General features: G+C 50.9%; 9 protein-coding genes across 9 annotated transcripts; 5 read left to right on the forward strand and 4 right to left on the reverse strand.

The window, feature by feature from the left end:
* Positions 1–35: 35 nt before the first annotated feature.
* On the forward strand, positions 36–2,009 carry CCOS01_12656 (uncharacterized protein; the record flags this gene model as incomplete). The annotated part of the gene is made up of 2 exons (XM_060460804.1): positions 36–69; positions 172–2,009. 2 exons carry the CDS (start codon positions 36–38, stop codon positions 2,007–2,009), a joined length of 1,872 nt encoding a protein of 623 aa, XP_060308852.1.
* A 12-nt stretch (positions 2,010–2,021) lies between these two features.
* Positions 2,022–2,390, forward strand: CCOS01_12657 (uncharacterized protein; the record flags this gene model as incomplete). Its single annotated transcript, XM_060460805.1, has 1 exon — positions 2,022–2,390. A coding segment is annotated over one exon (369 nt), but the record flags the coding sequence as incomplete, so codon positions are not given.
* Positions 2,391–3,229: 839 nt separating this feature from the next.
* On the reverse strand, positions 3,230–5,908 carry CCOS01_12658 (uncharacterized protein; the record flags this gene model as incomplete). Its single annotated transcript, XM_060460806.1, has 6 exons — positions 3,230–3,854; positions 3,913–4,242; positions 4,300–4,622; positions 4,673–5,009; positions 5,152–5,570; positions 5,684–5,908. 6 exons carry the CDS (start codon positions 5,906–5,908, stop codon positions 3,230–3,232), a joined length of 2,259 nt encoding a protein of 752 aa, XP_060308854.1.
* Positions 5,909–7,131: 1,223 nt separating this feature from the next.
* On the forward strand, positions 7,132–8,664 carry CCOS01_12659 (C6 zinc finger protein; the record flags this gene model as incomplete). Its single annotated transcript, XM_060460807.1, has 1 exon — positions 7,132–8,664. One exon carries the CDS (start codon positions 7,132–7,134, stop codon positions 8,662–8,664), a length of 1,533 nt encoding a protein of 510 aa, XP_060308855.1.
* A 141-nt stretch (positions 8,665–8,805) lies between these two features.
* On the reverse strand, positions 8,806–9,429 carry CCOS01_12660 (uncharacterized protein; the record flags this gene model as incomplete). Its single annotated transcript, XM_060460808.1, has 2 exons — positions 8,806–9,222; positions 9,298–9,429. 2 exons carry the CDS (start codon positions 9,427–9,429, stop codon positions 8,806–8,808), a joined length of 549 nt encoding a protein of 182 aa, XP_060308856.1.
* Positions 9,430–10,266: 837 nt separating this feature from the next.
* Positions 10,267–11,343, reverse strand: CCOS01_12661 (uncharacterized protein; the record flags this gene model as incomplete). The annotated part of the gene is made up of 1 exon (XM_060460809.1): positions 10,267–11,343. The coding sequence occupies one exon, from the start codon at positions 11,341–11,343 to the stop codon at positions 10,267–10,269; it is 1,077 nt and encodes a 358-aa protein (XP_060308857.1).
* A 1,135-nt stretch (positions 11,344–12,478) lies between these two features.
* Positions 12,479–13,833, forward strand: CCOS01_12662 (monocarboxylate transporter; the record flags this gene model as incomplete). The annotated part of the gene is made up of 2 exons (XM_060460810.1): positions 12,479–12,647; positions 12,704–13,833. The coding sequence occupies 2 exons, from the start codon at positions 12,479–12,481 to the stop codon at positions 13,831–13,833; spliced, it is 1,299 nt and encodes a 432-aa protein (XP_060308858.1).
* A 715-nt stretch (positions 13,834–14,548) lies between these two features.
* CCOS01_12663 (uncharacterized protein) lies at positions 14,549–14,964 on the forward strand (the record flags this gene model as incomplete). The annotated part of the gene is made up of 3 exons (XM_060460811.1): positions 14,549–14,659; positions 14,719–14,847; positions 14,920–14,964. 3 exons carry the CDS (start codon positions 14,549–14,551, stop codon positions 14,962–14,964), a joined length of 285 nt encoding a protein of 94 aa, XP_060308859.1.
* Positions 14,965–15,245: 281 nt separating this feature from the next.
* CCOS01_12664 (uncharacterized protein) lies at positions 15,246–18,403 on the reverse strand (the record flags this gene model as incomplete). The annotated part of the gene is made up of 4 exons (XM_060460812.1): positions 15,246–15,641; positions 15,710–15,820; positions 15,888–16,208; positions 17,447–18,403. 4 exons carry the CDS (start codon positions 18,401–18,403, stop codon positions 15,246–15,248), a joined length of 1,785 nt encoding a protein of 594 aa, XP_060308860.1.
* Positions 18,404–18,836: the final 433 nt, after the last annotated feature.

Consider the following 18,836-nt stretch of genomic DNA (forward strand, 5'->3'; position numbering starts at 1 on the left):
ACGGAAGCCCATTCTTTCGGCCCCAGAGCACTACCATGGAGGGTGCTGTCGCACGCCACCGGCACGATGGTGAAGCCGATGCCGTCAAGAATGAAGAGGACAATGGGCTGCCGAAACCCATCCAACTCGCCGGCACTCTTTTCAAGCTTTAAGATCGTCAATTCTCACCAGACAACTCAACCGATGGCTACACCTCTTCCCAAGATGATCCAGAAAAGGTGGTCTTCCTCAACGACCCCGGCAATTTCATCATCGTTACCCTACTCAAACGGTGTCATCGACGGTACACGATTGACAAACCGCTCACGATTGACTCTTACTACGTCGGCATCAATGCGACCGACTTCACGCCCGCATTCACTCGCAGCGTCGCGGTGAGCTCGCTGAAAAACAATACCTACGAATACATTGCCCGCACAGGCTCGAGCATGACGCTTCCGTGTCTCATCATCCCGCCCGTCGATATGCTTCGCCCCAATCAGGTACTCTTTCTGAAGCACTTGTCGAGGGAACAAGGCTACGGGAGCAAGTTCCGAGCCGTACCAGAGAATGAGTTAGCGGAATACAAGAAACAACAGCAGGATGCCTTCGCTGCGGGCCACACCTGTCCTTTACTCGTGGCCTCTGCAGAAACTATGCCCGATTACGCCGCCATATCTGACACGAGAGAGGACAAGTGGAGGCACTTTAGACTGATGATGCCGAAGATGCAGGGAATAAGCATCCCAAAAGGTCTCATGAGTGAAATTGACGCGTTCCTTGCCAAGTACGAGCAAGATATTGTGTCTCCAATCCTTGCCTTGATCTTAGCCATCATTTATCATGACTGCTACCACGCTCTTGATCTAGGAGCCGAGAAGGGGGCGAAGAAGCCCATGAAGCCTGTTCCTTTGGTTTCGCTTGCCCAGATGATATTGTATGGGCCGCACTACTTTCGGATCCACGAGGAACTCAAGCTCTCGGCCTACGTCCACATCTTTCGCGCCGTGGACTACTTTTACGGCAACGATAGGAAGCTTGACGCCTTCGTGATCAACGACGAGGACATCAATACCGATGTTGTTTTCAAGTACATTGATGAGATGGAACTTGACGAGGAGGACTGGCTAGAGATCGTGCCCCCTTCTTGGGAAGGATCAGAAATTACCATGCCTCTGAACCATGGAACTCGAGCACCGCCCTCCCCAGAGCTCACCGCCCTGCTGATGATGCCCGACATCTACACTTTGGGTTTCGCTGGGTACACTAATGAAAAGTGGCCTAACATGGGCAGGAGGACGAGGGATACGCTGATGCATGGTTTATTCCTTCCAAAGCACGTTCAGTCCAACCCCAATCTTTGGCGTCCTATGGCCGATGAAGAGATTTGCCTCAAGGCCCTGGAGCCCTATCAGGATCAACTCGATCATCAGATATGGTCAGCGCCAAAGATGTCGGTTCGATCGCCCTGGTCTGAGGCGGTGACTTTCGACTCATATTCTGACCCGGACAATGGGGATACGCAGGTGTCATATGAGCTCGAAGCCGAGGACAGAAATGTCGGTAGTCCCTCCGGTCCATGCATCCCACTTGACAAGAGTATCCAAGACACCAAGGACTACTACAAAGTCTTTATCAAAAAGATCCGACAGGGTCAGAACGCAGGGCTCATCGACAAGTCCGTCACATTAGACCTAGATGGCCATCTCACGTGGCCTGGGTTAGAAAATCAGCCTGCCGCAAGACGCAAATTACCCGGAGGGATCGATCTTCAAAAGCTGATTGCTGAGTTCGACGCCGCCGATGCCGATCGCATCTCCAAGATCGATCGTCGCACTCTTCACAGATTACTCCATATAGATCTAGCTGACGGAGAGCATGTGGCCAAATGTGCTCGAGAACTCAAAACTCGCATCAACATCGACAATGAAGATCTGGGAAAGGCTCAGGTGCGAAAGGCCTTCGAAGACTGTCTACTTCCGACGCGCAACGAGACGATGAGGATTTGGAACGAAGCGGCGTCCGCTTAGAAGACGGGCGACGTACACGCCGATCGACTTATTGCCTCTTGCGCAGAATTATTGGGCGTCGACGTGACTACAGGCGATGATGGCAACGTTGGCCGATCTTCTGACGACGCAATTGCCGCTATTCGAACGGTGGATGGAGAGCTTTCCAACGTTTTAACCACGTTTACCTGGCTAGTCACTCACATTGGGAGGGATGGCACCGAGCCAGTGTTTGAGCTGACCATGAAGTTGATGTTTAGTTCGCGGTGCTTTGACTACTGGGATAGGTTGATGTTGTTTGGCGGGCACATCCAAGGTCGGCCTTTGGACGAGGAGGCAAAGCAAAGGTGGGCTAGGCTCTACGGAGAGCCTTACAGAGGCGATGTCGACAGTGATCAATGATGCGATGATCATAGTGGTGAGCTGTCCCCTGAGTCCGACTCTTACTTCCTCCGGTGATTTGGCTACACTGGCTAGAGAATTCCTTCCTCCGAAACCGAATCAACACTAACTGTTTCAAAGGCCACTAGCAAGATACGCGAATCAATCTCGTGAGGATGATTCGTACGTTCGAGGGACGCCAAGCTGTACGATATCTCGAAGACACGTCGTTGATGACCTTCCTTAGACTATGCGTCTCTTTGAAGATGCTTGGAAGGTTTTGGAGGGGGAGAGATCACTGAGATGCGGGCGGAACAGATCAAGATGGTTTTCTGCCGACATTTCCCTGTCTGCCTCCCCGAGACCTTTGATTTGGCTCTTCCAGAACTACCTGTTCACTCCATAAGCTTCCTCATCGAGATGCAATATAACACAAGCTCCGTAACCAGTGAGAAAAGAATACATGCCGGGTGATTTACGCGATGTCTTCCCCTAGTGCTGCTTCCCATGATTTTCTACAGAACACCAGCATGTTCTTTTCACGGACAGCGCAGCGTCACATCAAACCAAGTAGTCGCGGTCATCAACATGATCCAAAACTCTTCCGAATTGTTCAATGAAGGGCTCTTGTTGTCTGTATCAGCTACGCTTCAATACAGAGCTGCCTTCCCAATTTATCACTTATCAAGTTCCCACACCGTGTATCGCAGAAAGTCTTGATTGATATATTGCGTTAGAACGACAAAGATTGTCGAGGATGAGGTGATATTTTTCTACGGCAAGAAGTTCAATACCGCAAAAAGTAGATCCGTGTCGGTGCATTTCCCATGGACAGCTCGAAAAGTCACGGTATAAACGCCTCATTGTTTTCCATCATCACCCAGATTCTCAGACTCGGTCTGCTCAACCATCAACTTCTGAAGCTCTTCGACGAGGTTGCGAGCTTGAGCACCCTCGAAATCAGTCGTCGCAAGGTTCAAGTCGATGATCCACCGCGCCTCCGTCTTGTCCGTCATGCCTTTGAGAGATGCGTGCCGCCGCTCGATATCATCGAGTTGCGCCAGGACGCGGGTGGCCTTGTTTGTTCGTATCGCCGAGTGTCGCAGCGCCATGCCCACCATGCCCTGGGCGATTGACCCAAAGACGGGGAACGACGCGTACAAGTCCTCTAGGCCTGCGAGGCAGACGTCCAAATAGAACTTCCATTCATTTCCGGGTTGGCCGTCAGCCCGTAGTGATAGTCCCCCTTCTTGGATCATGGCGTTGGCGACGTAGACGACTGCAGTCTGCCAGAGGACGGAGTAATTCGCGTTCTTGTATCTCAGGCGGTAGAGCAGGAGTAGTCGCTTGAGCTGTGTAATGGACGAGGCATAGACTGCTTCGGGGGTAGCGTGCTGTGTGCTGAAGGAGTAGAGGCGCTGTGATTTGTACTCGGTTGCGAGGAAAGGACGGAATAGATCGGTTACCACGGCGTGGAAGTAAACGCTGTTGGGCCAATGTTAGTCGAAACGCATCATGGGATTCAGGTCTAGGCCAGACGTACTGCAATAGCATGACGCTGTGGTTACTTTCTTCGCCTCTTGCCATATCCAGAGAGAGTGCGCCAGACCAGCAAAGTAGACGGTGATATGTCCCTTCTGCGAATCTCAGTGTCGACTCGAGCGTGGCGCTGTGGTATTGAGGGCCGTAGAATCTTTCCAGTATGTCCTTGAAGATAACCCACATATCGCTCGCGGCACTGAGGAGCTGGGCATGGAATGCGGTCTTGGCTGACCTCGGATCGTCGCTTGGTAGAAATAAGACCAGATCTCTAGGCATCGGCAGCAACGGCGGTGTGTGGATTTCGTGGACGCGGTAGTGGAGGGAATATACCCTACGTGGGTTAGAGGCGTCTCTCAATAGCAACGTTTATAGGGTAAAGGCTACTCACGATACCCAATTGTAAACGCCCCAGGCCGTGTATGACGCCGCTCTCGTCCACTCTGTATGGCCGCCAAGCCAGACGGTCGCAGATTCGGCCTCGGACTGAACATTGAAGAGGCCCATCGCTTTACCCAACCTGACACTTTCTTGTAGGAACCGAAGACTCATGTCATCTTTGCCGTACGTCACGGCGCACATGCTTAGGATTTGAAGTGCAGCGACTGTTGTAACGCTATTGGGTTGCTGCTGATCAGAGAAGTACTGCTGAGATTCCGCGAAAAGAGCTACACTGAAAGCGGCGGCATCGGTATGGAGGGTCGTATATGCTTGCTGTTTGTGTCAGCACCTGATGATTGCAATGGGGATGATGGGCAACATACACATGCCCAACTCAACACGGCAGTGACAAGAAACGGAGAGCAAAAGAAATGTTGAACATTAACCAAATCTCGTACAAACAGGTCGGCGTCGAAAAGGGGTATCGTAGCGTAATCAATGTCAAGATAGTGCGATATAACACTGATGGCAAGGTCGTTCGGTATAGGGATGTTTGTCCACTTGCTGACATCAAGCAGACGTAATCGTTCGTCGAAGAGTGGTTTGGGATTCACAGCCCCTGTATGATCAGGTGAACCGGTTTTTGATCCTGAACTTGCGTCCTCATCTCGCTCGGGAGTCAGGTATGGACCCCCGAAAGGGGAGACCTGTCTTGAAGACCTGTGACTTATAAGTCAGTACGCCATGGTGGCATTCGGTCGAGCCTCGAGCCATCTTGTGATGGCAGTGCCGGTTGAAGGTACGTTCACAGGCTCCCCTGACAATGAGGATCTGTATTAGAGAATTGATAAGATTGACATACGCATCTTGCTGCCCCTGCTGCCCTTGCAACCATGCCTTCGTCACAGGCTGGAGTAAGGCTCCGAGAGTCAAGTCCGTGTACGGCACCGGGAACAGGGCAGGATATGCCACAGGGTGTCGAATCGTCAATTCGAAACCAAGGCTGTTCTGCGTGGGTGGGAGAAGGCCTCTAAGGTGTTGCTGATCGGATGGGCGTGCAAGATTCAAAGCACGTCCGGGCGTCTCGTTGCGTAGTTTGCGAAACAATTCGAGGGCTTGTTCTGGCGGAAGTGTTCGAAGAGATTCGAGTATCTCGGCAGGGCCACCTCGTTTGGACTGCTCCACTTCGGCAAGAGTTACACGATGTCGGACGGTATAGGTGTATTCGCAATTTTCCGTTCGGTGATCACACATAACACATCGTGGGAGCCGTCCATCGCACTATCAAGACGGCAATTAGCACCTTGCGGAGGGATCCAAAGCATGTAAACTGATTGGCACGTCGAGAAACAACGCCGCAGGGCAAACGCAAGACAGGGGAGGCCAAGGCCCACCTTTGTCTTTCGCCTCCGGCACGGATCACAGGCGATGTTGGTCTTGCGTGGCCGCGCAGGACGGCGAAGGCTGATGTTAGGTCGACCAGGCCCAAGGCCGGGACCGCGTACGGTACCGGTACCGGGCTCGGCATTGGGATCAGGATTGGAATCGGGGTTCTGCCGTAGGTTGGCCGGTGACCCTTCGGCTAATGGCCGCGGCCGCAGCGGGCGAAACGGCGACATGTTGGATGGGTTCGATTGGGTGGCATTTCGACGGCAGTCGCCACGCGTATCAGGTCATTTCCGAACCTGCTCGAGGGAACACCCGCGGACGATGGATGGGAGGTGGCAATTGCAGGAATGGTGGCGGGGTGTTGTTGAAGAAATGCGGTGAAGGGGGGGAGGGAAATCGCAACAAGGGCGGCGGTGCTCAGGCCGGAGGCTTCCGAAGGAAGCTTAGCTGTAATTGGTCTATTCTCAGGGGAGCTTTTTGTTGGCTCGCTTCGGTCTTGCACCAGTCCAAATGCATTCTACGGTCTATGGCGGTCTGGACCATCGATCCCCCGGTGAGTGCGGGCTGATCGGTGAGCGCCTCACCCCGGCAAGGTGAGCGGTGAACACTTCCACATATCGCGGCTCGTCCATTAGGGTTGTACGCTACTGCACTTTATTGTGCATACCGGCTGCTTGGTCCTTCAGCCCTACGATCAGCTAGGTTTGTCTATGCTTCCCCAGACCATGTTCCTAAGCTGCAGAGTCAGAAACTAATTTCACTTCGCAATTCTAGTTTCCTCATTCTTGCACGTACTCAGCGTTCTCGAATCGCTACATGAACCTCACCAGTGATTTTGAACTTCGAATCATGCATATTGCAGGATGTCAGCTCTACACACGACCCCATACTTCTCTACTGACAGTCAAGGTTCTATCAATTGTCAACATATTGTTCCCATTTGGCACGCCGCCGATAGCCGAACAGTTTCATCTCAAAAAACCAAGTCTGGCACGGGCAGGTAAGCTTTTGGTGTTTACAAACTACCTATTGGTGTGTTCGTTAAATGCCCCACGGCATCCGAACTTGTCTAAGCTCTTTGAAATCCCCAGAAATCTCGTTTCGAAACCAATACTCCCCCAGACCCGCTGCCAACACTTGGCTGTTGCGGATGTTGGTTCAAGCGGCTAGTTCAGGTCAGCTGCTTAAACCTCGAAGTCTAAGATTGATCTCCAAGCCTTGACAAGTTAATCTGTTCTACACAGGATCTGTGTTGCCCCCGGTTATTTATCATTAGATCTATATGATTGATATAACGAGTACGTCCCCCCCGCATTATCACTCTTTGTGTTTTCAGCTGGACCAATATCGCACCTCTCGTTGGACGACCTAGTTGAAACGGCTGGATGTAATGGAATGGCTTCACGCCTGAACTATCACGGCCATCTAGTCAACCTTTGAGTGGACCACCGCAATGGCCCGAATAGGCACACAAAGAGTAAAGACGGGTTGTACAACCTGCAAGATCCGACGAATCAAATGCGACGAGGCGCGTCCATCCTGCGCGAGATGCATCTCCACCGGCCGCAAATGTGACGGTTATATCTCCCCGCCGACGACGACGTACTCCTGGGCGCAACTCTTGAGATCATGCCCCGTGAACAACGCAACTTCGATTCGGGCTTCACAGCAGACCAGAGCCAGCATTGTCTACGCCGAGCGGACGATGGACTTTTACCGCAAGGTTACGGCGCCGGCCTTTGCTGGGTCACTCAACTCATACTTCTGGACTAATGTCGTGATCCAAATGTCGGACCAAGAACCTGTGGCCAGCCATGCTGTGCTGGCGCTCAGCTCCGTGTACGAGACATTCAGCAACGGATCATGGGAAGCAAGCTCCTTTGCTGTGTGGCACTACAACGAGGCGATCAAGCTCCTCCGCACAACGACAGACCGCGCGCTGATTCTCTTCGTCTGTGTGCTTTTCATCTACATAGAGCTGATCCGTCGGAACCCAAAAGACGCCACTACTCACTGCCGGCACGGGATCAACATCCTGAATGAGATACATAATGAGTCTGACTTTCTGCGGAACCACATCACACCAGTCATGCGGCAGCTTAGCATCGCGCCATACCGATACGGTATCAACCCAACGACCTTTCCAACAGTGCGCCAACCCGTATCGACCTCGACCAACCGGATCCAGAATGTCGCAGAAGCTCACGCTCGACTCTTGACGATTCACGTACGCCTTGTCCGGCACATGGAATGTGCGTGTATTACCGACCGCTGGCTTGAGACCGGAAAGGAAGGTCCAGAACCAGACGCGAAATGGCTTCGACAATTCATCCTCATTGATCTAGATGCATGGTACAAGGCATACAGGGAGATGAAGAAAGAGGAGAGGTATACCAGCAAGGAGGAGGACATGATACGGTTGCTAGACATTCGTTATCTCGTGGCCAGGATTGCCCTTTTGGCTTCTGAAAAGAAAGACGAAGGCGAGTGCGTATATGATGCGCACACGGACAAATTCCGCGCCATCGTCGTTCTGGCATCACAAGCGGAAGGCCCTTCAGAGGCGTCCAAGTCCTCAGCAGGCTGGGGAACCGAAAGCGTCCTCGAGCTCGGCTATAGCTCTCTCCTCTTCATGGTGGTCATCAGGTGCCGCCACCTAAGGCTGCGACTCGAGGCCCTAAGGTTGATGAAGAAGCTCATGCAGCCCGAAAGGAATATTTGGGAGAGGAATTTGACATGGTCTATCGCAAAGCGGGTGGTTGAGATTGAGCATAATATCGCTCTCGGCGATATCATCGAGTTGGACGCCTTCGATACCTCTGATGAAGGCAGTGGTGGATTCGTGCCCGAAGAGAGACGAATAGTTGCGATGAACTTTCGAGAACCGCCGGAAGCCACGATTCCGCCACGGAAAAAGGTGCATTTCTACCTGAAGAATCAGAAGACCGGTGAAATTGTGAAGAGGGAAGAGCATGTAGCAGTATGATACCACTGGGAGATACGGGCTTTGATCTAATGTGTACAAATTTTCGATTAGTCTGGACTTTTGAGGCCGCTGCCTTTCCATGTCAGTACACATGGACGTTCAAATTGAGCAGCATTAAACATAGTCAATAATATGGATCATCTATAAGAGACTCTTGATGTCTTGTGCTGTAAGCATCCGATCCAACTGCATGACGCCCTCAACCGGCTTCAACCAAGATGCGCGCGTGTCGATAAACTGCTCGACCTGCGGCCTGAGCTTCGTCTCCACGAGGCGGAAATCATCGACAGTACCGAGCCTGAGAATGCTCATACCTGGTAGACCGGAGCTGACGCGGTACATGAGCGTGCCACAGGTGCCGCAGAAGTGATTTGCCATATCGTTGCCAGTCGCGATGGTTCGAGACTGGCTGAAAGACTTCAGGTTCTCCTTACCGCGGATGTGGCGCAGGTGGCTGTCGGCAACGGAGAAGTTGGAGCAAAACATTGAGGAGGAGATTTTACGGCAGTCTGTGCAGTGACAGATGAAGCGATTGAGGAGGCCGCGGCCTTGGGTTGGCTGATAGGGGCTGTTAGTGCGATGATTCTTGGGCTTTGGGTTGGTGTTATGGGATGAATTGATGTGAAATCTTACAAATGAGAGCTGAACGGCGCCACAGAGGCACGTTGCCGTTGCTTCATTCTCCGTTGACCAGCCGTCCTGAGCTACGCCGGCAAGAGGGATGAATGACGGTGAGGTCTTGTCATCTCTGGCGATGGAAGACATGATGTGTGATGTAAATGAGGTAATTTCGATGACTTACTGTGTAATAAATGGTCGAAAACAATATGATTATGGAAGAAGAATTGAATTCAAGCGGATGAGGGGGAAGCGTTGGATATATAGATCATCTGCGAGTTTCGTATAGCATCATGACCTAAGTAAGCCCCTTGGGCTTGGCGGTAGTCTCGAGGCTTTCCCGTCGACCATGATTAACAAACACCTGAATTTCGCCAGTCCAGACCCTCAGATTACTGCCAATCTACGAGATTCGCAGAAAAGCCCGCTGATCGTGTGGACGTGTTATCACTGCCGGTGACAGGGTGTGATCCAGTTTATACTGGCACTCAAGGCCAAGCAAGACGCATGTGATTACTACATCACTTCCCTTACTTTGGTCTTCAGTGGCTCCTCAAGTAGGTACCATGGCGTGCGGGGATGCATCGACTCACCCACGCGCGCAGCAAACGGGAATAAGACGAGGGGCATTCTAGTGCAGTGCCAGTAAGCGCTAGGCACACATGTTTCGGTATGTGATTGCGAAGCTTTGCTTACTTCAGTCGGCCTAACTTCAGTCCCTCAGATTCTGCATCCCCAGGCTTAAACCCGGGCCGCTGGTTTCACTCAATGGAGGAAAGACATTGGGATACAACCTCACTTCACTGAGGAGGTATTCATGTTCATAATAGGTGAAAGTGAGTCACCCCGCAATTGCTTGGTAATATGAACTCATCTATCTTGCTGTATCATCCAGTGAGAGAAAGCAACCCTCTATGACTATTATCAATCCATCGCTACCATTTTGAGAAGTACACCACCACTGAAAAGGGCCCGTAATACAACTCAATCGACACGGCGAACGCTGAAGGCGTGTGTGACCTGACCCGTCTCAACACCCATGGTGTTGGTACGCTTCAAGTGATGGAAGCTCACCAATTTACGTCGCATCTCTGGCGTCCCAATTCGAAGCTGATCCAGTATCTCAGGAACAGCAGCATAGAGGATTTCGAGGCTCCCGTCCTCGATTTTAACTGCAATGCCAACGGCCCCCTCCGCGCCAAGCTTCCTCGTGGACCCTGATGCGCGGATACCGATGGTGTAACATCCGTCTGCGCCAACTTTGCCGATAAGACTGCCTTCGAACGCTTCCATTAGGATAGTGCAGAAACGCCCCTCTCCGCCGACCATCTCAGGGTACGTCGCCATGGCGTTGTAGATATCGGACATATGTTTCACTCTCACCGGTTGGACGCTTCCGTCCTCTTCATTAGCATCCGCGGCGGCGGCAAAGGCAGCATACATGCGACCCATCGAATAGAGAGGTTGCCCGGGTGCAGGAAGATTGCAGCCGTCAATGGCCCACTTGATCTCGTCACCGTCAAGCCCGCTCAAGTCTTCAACAACCTGCTTCACCTTTTCTTGGATCGGATGGCTAGGGAGGTGATAGTCTTCGAAACTCGCACCTAGAGCCTCCGCGCCGCCCAACATGCCCGCATGTTTACCAGAGCAATTGTTGTTAATCTCGGTTGGCGTATATCCAACCCTGATCCAGGACCTATCCACGACTGGACAGATTGAAGGGTGACCGCCGCACCGCAAGTCCGACTCTTGCGCCCCAACCTTGGATAACATTGACTTTGCCCTCGAGACGTGCCGGTCTTCGCTGTTGTGAGATGCACACATCAAAGCTATATCAGCTCCGTCGAAGCCGTACTTGTCGAAGCCTGGGGTTTCAAGCACTGCGAGAGCTTGCGCTGGCTTAGATGCGGAGCGAGCCAGCGTCATTCGTGAAGGATTGCCGACTGCATAGAGGACCTTGCCATCAGCGTCGACGACTGCAGCGTGGACTGCATGTCTATTTTCGATCACGCCGCCTCTATCGGTGACCACATAGTCTTCGAAAAGGCTTGTCTTTGTCATGCTGAGGCTGAATTAGTCGATGGGATGTCGTGGCGGCGATGGAGCACTAGGATGTGACTCGTGAAGTTGTGCTGAAACTTGCAAAATCCAAATGACTCGGCAGTAAATCCTCTGATCAGGATGCGCGCGACTTTCGTAGCTCAAACCCCGAAACCAGTGTGTGCGCCTCTCTATTTATTTTTCCATCGAGCTCTGTATTGTAAACGAATATTAAACAAATATGTGGGTTGATGAGTTGAGTTGGTGGATGTACCTTATTCATTGGGGAAACCTCCAAAGGGCGTCGTTTGACAGTGCAAGGACCCCTGCGCCCGAAGAATAAGGGTCCAATGCGTCATGTCGGCCAGCGAGCTTACGTTACTGCATCGGGCACATTGTAGGATTGCGGGACTGGTGTTTTAACCAATTGGAGGCACGCAGATCCCATTACTCAGTATGATTCATAGCACACCATCTTGTTGATTCAACGCTGAGAAGTGTCCTCCGAAACTTGCTGCTTAAATAGAGTATAGTGGTGTCTCTGTCAACTGGCAGAACGCGTTTGTGAAGTACAATGTCCAAGTCCGCCGCCGACCTGAAAGAGCGATTGGGCCATGCCTCGGGGCAGATAATTCAAATAGTCACCCAAATATCTCGCACCAGAGAGTGTCGAAATATCACTTGAACAGTCGATTGGTGGTTGACGTGATAAGGGAGATTTTCTGGTTCGAAATCCGAGTTCTGTTCAACTCAAATTGAATTCACCAAAACTCCGACGACTATCGTAACAAAACCCAATAAACAGCGGTAGAGAACACGAAGAACAGAAAGTCCAAGACCTCAATCCTCTTACGCACAATACAATAACTTTTACGAAACTTATTAGACCGCATAACTCGAAACGACCAAAGTACCTCACCAACTAGGAAAGGCGTGCGCCCTTTCGTGTGAAAATGACTCTTGACCCAGTGTTGCTACCCCACAACCGGAAGCCGTCCCGGTCCGGCACCGGTGTCGGTTTTTCAAGACTCTTTGTCATAAAAACCTAGACTACCCCACGGGGGATGTAAAGAAATTCAAGGTGCATCTCGAAAGCGTTTTGACGGAAGGCCTGTACTGAACGACGCATCTTCAACGTCCCGGTGCTTCAGTCAAGATGTCGGTTGAACTGCGCCCGATGCCGAACTCTGGCGCGGTTGCCTCGGCGCCGCAGAGTGATGAGGAAGACGGAAACACCTTGATCCACACTATGCCGCCGACCGACAAGGGCGCTGCAGCATGGAAGTTTTTGCTTTCCAGCTTCGTTATTGAGGCACTTCTATGGGGTATTTCCTAAATTCTCCGAAAGAGTCTGACGGGGCGGTGTCACTAACTTTTCCAGGATTTCCCTTGACCTTTGGTGTCTTTCAGGAATACTATTCCTCCCAACCACAATTTGAGGGTGACTCCAATATCGCTGTCATTGGCACGGTATCCACGAGTATCTATTTCCTCGGAGCGCCGCTCGCTGCGCCTGTGGTGAAAAGATTCCACCGATACCAGAAGCACATGGTCGTCGTCGGCTGGGCGATGTGCGTCGCGTCTCTGGTCGGCGCGTCCTTTGCCACCTCAATCGCGGGTCTGATCGCAACCCAGGGTGTCTTGTACGGTTTTGGATTTTTGATGCTCTACTTCCCGGTGTTGCGGATGTTGAACGAGTGGTTCGTCGCCCGGCGCGGACTTGCATATGGCGTTCTTTACGCCGGCGGCGGGTTTAGCGGTGTTGGGATGCCTTTCCTGCTGCAAGTACTGTTGTCCAAGTATGGATACCAGACTACGCTCCGGGCTGTAGCTGTCGCTCAGTTCCTTGGGGTTGCGCCCATTCTGCACATGATCAAGGGCCGACTGCCGCCATCCCCTCACGGTGCCATGCGCATGTTCGACGTCAGCTTCCTGAGACAACCCCTATTCTACTGCTTCGCACTCTCGAACTTGTTCCAGGGTTTCGCTTACTACATCCCGTCTTTGTATCTGCCCTCTTACGCTAGTGCCATCGGACTTTCTGGTACCATGGGGGCGCTTCTCTTGGCAGCGCACAACTTGGCAACCGTTTTCGGGCAGATTGGTTTCGGATGGCTTTCCGACCACACGAACAACGTCTTTATGCTCATCTTCGTCTCTTCTTTTACGTCGGCGGTGGCGGCCTTCACTCTCTGGGGATTCGCCCACTCTCTGCCGCTGTTAGTCATCTTTGCACTGGTCTTTGGCATGTTTGCTGGAGGCTTCCTCATCAACTGGCCGAAGTTTGGGGCGATGCTTTCCGACGACCCGCAGCCCGTGTACAGCATGATGGCGTTTGGCAAGGGCATCGGGAACTTGGCCACCGGCCCGATTACTGCCGGATTATTAACCAAGCCGGTGAGCGGAGGGTATGGGATGGGCCGTTATGAGTCGCTCATTTTGTTCTTGGGCTCTTTCATGCTTTGCTCTTCGTTGGGGGCCTTCGCTTGGCCTTTGAAGAAGCGAGCTTAAGAGTCATTGATTCAGTACAACCAGTCGGTACGGAAAGATCGCCCGGTTGCCCATTTCTTGCCCACGATATCCGGTACCTAAGAATCAGAGCTTTGAAGCCGTTGTCCCAGTCTACCATCAGCGCGAGAATTCGTGGGAACGCCTGCCTTTCCGACACCTGCTGGCTATCAGCTGATGCATTGTCTTGGCCGTGGCTCAAGCAAAAGTCATTTATAGTAAAATACTGGGGAAACCTGACTCAAGAAGAATTTCGTCCGCCGAAACCGAGTCAAAAGTTGATGTCCCTCCCTAACTTACCCAATTACCTTTCAGAAAACTCATACATGGGCCCCTGCTTAAGCCTATGAACGATTGATAGCCCGCTTGGCGTGGAGAATATTCTATAATATCCAGCAGCCCTATGAAGGCTTCGCCGTCCCTTCGAGGCCTGCTCAAGAGCTCACTGTCAGAAATTGATTAAGTCTCTGGTTTGAAAACGACGTCAAATCGCCCCAAACTAGCATCATTGACGTAGATCGCAATATCTAAACACAACCTTAAGTGTCCGAAATTTGTAGATAAAGAGGTCCTCAATCCACCAACGGAATACGCCTATTGAACACAATCTTGTGAATTATTCGAAACTTAGGATCACGACTCAGCCAAGACACATAGTCAAGTACCTAAGATTATTCTACCAGACACCATCAATCACCCAGACTAAACCCAGAAGGCCATGCGTTCATTCGCCGTAAGCATCACGCTGCTTTCCTTCCTTGCCACAGGATCGATTGCCCAGAACAACGGTATCACACCTGTGACATGCCAGCCAGAGACAGTAAACTGTGTTAGTCCGAACATTAAGCTGTCACGGTTCGCAAACATATCTAATCTTGCTTCCTTCAGGACTCAACGGCAGACTGTGAAGCAAAGGGCAAGCTTGGCGGGTTTCCCTGCCCTGCTGGGTCCGGCCAAAACGATGCCGACTGCTGGATTGCCTCAAGTTCCGATCCCAGCGTACAAATGACCGTGCAGGTACATCATTCACTTCAATTCCTTTCTATGGATGCTTCGTGTAAGATCTGCTTGCTGACATATCTCACGCAGTGTTGGTGTTGCAAGGCATCGAGCAAAAAGATGTTTCATGCCTAAGAGCACTTGAATAGTCGATCATTTCAAGAAAAATCTTCTGTTTAAGCAGGCAACATATATTTGAATCCGTTAGTGCGTTTTTGGATCTAGCGGGTATCTCGAGTGGCTGGCAAATCTCTGTTGTGCCAGATCGATAGTGTCCGTACAGAACAAGCCAGCGACCCTTGACTGAGCTAAAGTCTTCTACAAGGTACACCATCGAAGCATGATCTTGGTCGATTGCATCAGGATCTGTCCTAGTAGAAAGGAAAATGCATTTGATAACACCAGTCATCTAAAACTCAGACCCCTTCGGTTCGTTGCTGCGTCTGGTTCGTGTCCCCACTCGCTCCTGTGATACCTTGAGTCCATGTTCGAGCTCGGGTTGGGCTGAAGCTAACCGTCGCCCTTTGCCGATGGATTTCTCGAATTGCAACTCGGAAGGGTTCGGTGAACTTTAAGAGAACATCCCAGATGTACTTGACAGGGCCAAAGAGATCAAACAGGTACGCCCGATACCCTAGGACAATTTGGGTTGAAATTTTGCGAAACCGTGAAGAGCCGAGGTAGAGACAGGAAACAAAGGCAATGAAGTATGTGAGAATGGGTACTGTGATAAAGCTTTCCTGGAATCCGTCGGGTACCTTTGGCTTTCCACCATCGGAGGGACTGTTCAGAAATGGAAGCGCCCAAAACGTCTTGAGAGCATTGTCAGTATTCCACCGGCGATTGCAAGCCAGCTGCTCAGTTGATATACAACACGTACCGCCATGAACCCAATGGGGGTGTACAAAATCGTAAAGGCAGTAAGCACGTAAACAGATCTGTTCAACGCCATGCCGTTGTTGGTCTCCCGCAAAGATGTTGCGTTAAACATCTAAATGATTTAGCGAGAGCTCTCGAAGACATGAAAAATGAAACTTCACTGGGATGATGTTGCTTACGCTTTCTTGATGCACCTTGAGGTCTTCTATTTGCTGATTGACACGACCCTGAAGCCTTTTAGTTGACGCACTGATGGACTCGGCGACGTATTTCCAGCTTTCTTTCACGCCATTCAATTCGTCGTCACGTATGATTTGAGTAGCAGAGGACACTGCTTCGAGGAAGTGCCTGTGATTTGCTTCGAAGTTGGACGCTGTTTCTTCCAGAGAATTCGAGGCAAGCTTGAGGAATTGAAGCAATGAAAAGTATCTTTTGGATACCTGCAATGACCGATCGAACATCAATTCGTCCAGCCGATGCGTGTCCTGGATTTCATGCATCTACGAGAACTTGAGTAAGCACTCAACATTATTTGCAGTAGTGGGGTGTGTACACCAATGTGTTCTTCCATGAACGGCATAAAGGTAAGTAGGTAACATCTAAGCTGGAAGTCAAAAGACTTTAGGAAAATATTAACTAACCTGTATGGACGTTTCAGCTTCAATGACATCCAATATCTCATGCCAGCGCTGCTCCCAGGTACCCATTATTGTGAAAATAATGAGCAAATGGTGGCAAATTCCAGAAGGCTGGAGGGGTGGTGTAGACCCTTTGCTATTTCTCACTAAGTTACTCAATGATTCTGGAGAAAGGTTGTGTTCCACTTTGTCATCAGCTAGTATGACGGTTGTGTACTTTGAACCTGTCGAAATCTCGTCCAGAGTAGTCACCACGGTTGATCTCCTTTCAAGGACCGTAGATCTCCGTTCATCCGACATAATGTCTCTCCACTTCCCGTTGACCGTGGTCCGCGTCTGTCTCAATGTCGAATACTTTGCCAGTGGGACCGAGTTGATCCGTCTGAAGATGGAAAACAGTAGATCTATCCCAGAACCTCCTGCTCCTCCAAGAACGCTCGCCGCTAACATGGCCGTCAACGAACCAGGCCCAACTTGTCGAGCCTGTTGATGAGTGTAGTCGCTGTCAGACCGGTCTGTGGGATATTGTGGCCCAAAAATACTCCCAAGTTCTCTGCACAGCAGAATGCCTTCCTCATGTGTTTGTTGGTCCTCTATGTCCGGGAAATGTATCAACTGAACCCAGTAGCTTATGCCGAAGACAAGTCTCATGGATCCTCGACCTGCTTCCGTCGGATCAGATGGCCGTGTAAATGTTTGACATTGAAAACGGCGGTGGGTCGTGATGTGGCGCGGGAGTATGTAGGAGGAAATGATTCCAATGATTTGTTCCGAGCTCGCAGGTGAAAGCCAACTTGATAGAGAGGCCAATACTGGTATACTCAATGTCGATCTCCTAAGAACACGCGACTTGACCATCCTGTTTCGTTGACAATTATCATTTTACTGCGCCAATGTGCTAAGGAGGGAAACAAACAATCTCAACGTACCAAACTTTACCCAATGGTGTCTCGACCCGATCCTATGGTGTTAGTATTAGTATGAGAACCTCACGACATCTTTTGTCTACAGGGTGTTGAACGAACCGTTTGACTGGAGAGAAACGGTGTCCCAGACTGATTCACGGAGTAGCACGCGCCTCCGGAACTTGATGGACTTACATCCGGGACGAAAAGCTCGCGCGTTCCATGACGGATGGTTTTGAAGTTTGACTGACAAAAGCTACGGATCCTTGATCTAACGCATATATAGAGCTCACGCGCATCTTTTCCTTCCAGGGCTGGAAGTTCGACCAACTGGAACTTAGTTCTGACGTAGTACGTGTATTGTGTATATGCGATTTCAATATACTGTTCCCAGAGGCCTATGCGGAGGGGATCTTCCGTGAATTCCTCGAGAATCGATGTCGAAGCACCAGCTTTCTCCAAGTTCAGTTTCAATGTCATGAAACCAAACAAAGGATGACTCATGAGAAATGAAGTACCGGCAGCTTGAAATATCTTCATGCGAATGCCGGTAGGAAGAGGGCTGACGAACCACTCATCCAGATCTCTTGGTAAGCGAACTATAGCATCGGGTTGTGGTAGCTCAGACACTACAGGACTCCCAGAGTCTTCTGATGGAGCGCCCGTTACTGTAACGACATCTTCGGGGTGGTTAGAATCATCGAGCTGTGGTGGCGCAGGCGTTGCGGTATTCTCAGAAGTGTCTGGCGGTCTGTCAGTTGAGACATTCGCTGGAACAGCCTCTGTCGAGATATCAGGATTGGTAGCTGGCGCTCCACATTGCAGTGGCGCGATCTCTAGCGGCGGTTCAGATGCTGTAGTACTCTCATGGACACCTCGTGTTGCGTCCGATGAGCCTTCTACTGGAACGACTGCTTCTATTAGGTCAGAGGCGGCGACTGGCGTTACACACAAAATTGTTTCCACCTCGAGTGGTAATTGTGTGGACATTCCCACATCGCTCTTAGTTTCTGGAGAATTCTGTGCGACCAGTTGCTTGTTCTGTGCGTGTTCAGAACTTTCCTGACCAGACAGGATTCTGGTCAGTTCGGCCAGGTTATTGACGAGTTGGTGAAGGACTTGCTCCAACGGAGCAGGCTGCACTGATGCCATCGCATAAGCGTCGGAATGCTCACGTGTGCAATGTGAGCAAGAGAGAAACAGGACTGGAAATTGGCCGTCTATTATGTACATGTAAATAGTTAAATGAAACAGCAAGCGAGGATTCTCTGTTGCCGCAATTTGTGCATTTCATTGGACCTGGCTTTATCATTCGTCAACGTTTCCAGCTGAGTTGTGTCAAGCTGCACCCCGGAAGTACGATCTCAGCTTGGCTTGGAGCCGACCTCTAGTAGATGACCTATCGCTTAGCCTGAACGTCTCATTGGGTAAAGACCGTCGTGGTGAAACAAGAAGATGCGCATTTCACATAAGCTTGAACAACTTGCATTTTACTCGCATATTATTGCGTTGAGGTTCTTCTTTTGGCGCAGCCATTTCGTGCCACACATGGTTAGTGCTAGGTAATCTCGTATTCTAGCCTTGC

Source organism: Colletotrichum costaricense, assembly GCF_030867565.1.
Source record: "Colletotrichum costaricense strain IMI 309622 chromosome Unknown Scaffold_15.1, whole genome shotgun sequence".
In the NCBI taxonomy this organism is placed as follows: domain Eukaryota; kingdom Fungi; phylum Ascomycota; class Sordariomycetes; order Glomerellales; family Glomerellaceae; genus Colletotrichum; species Colletotrichum costaricense.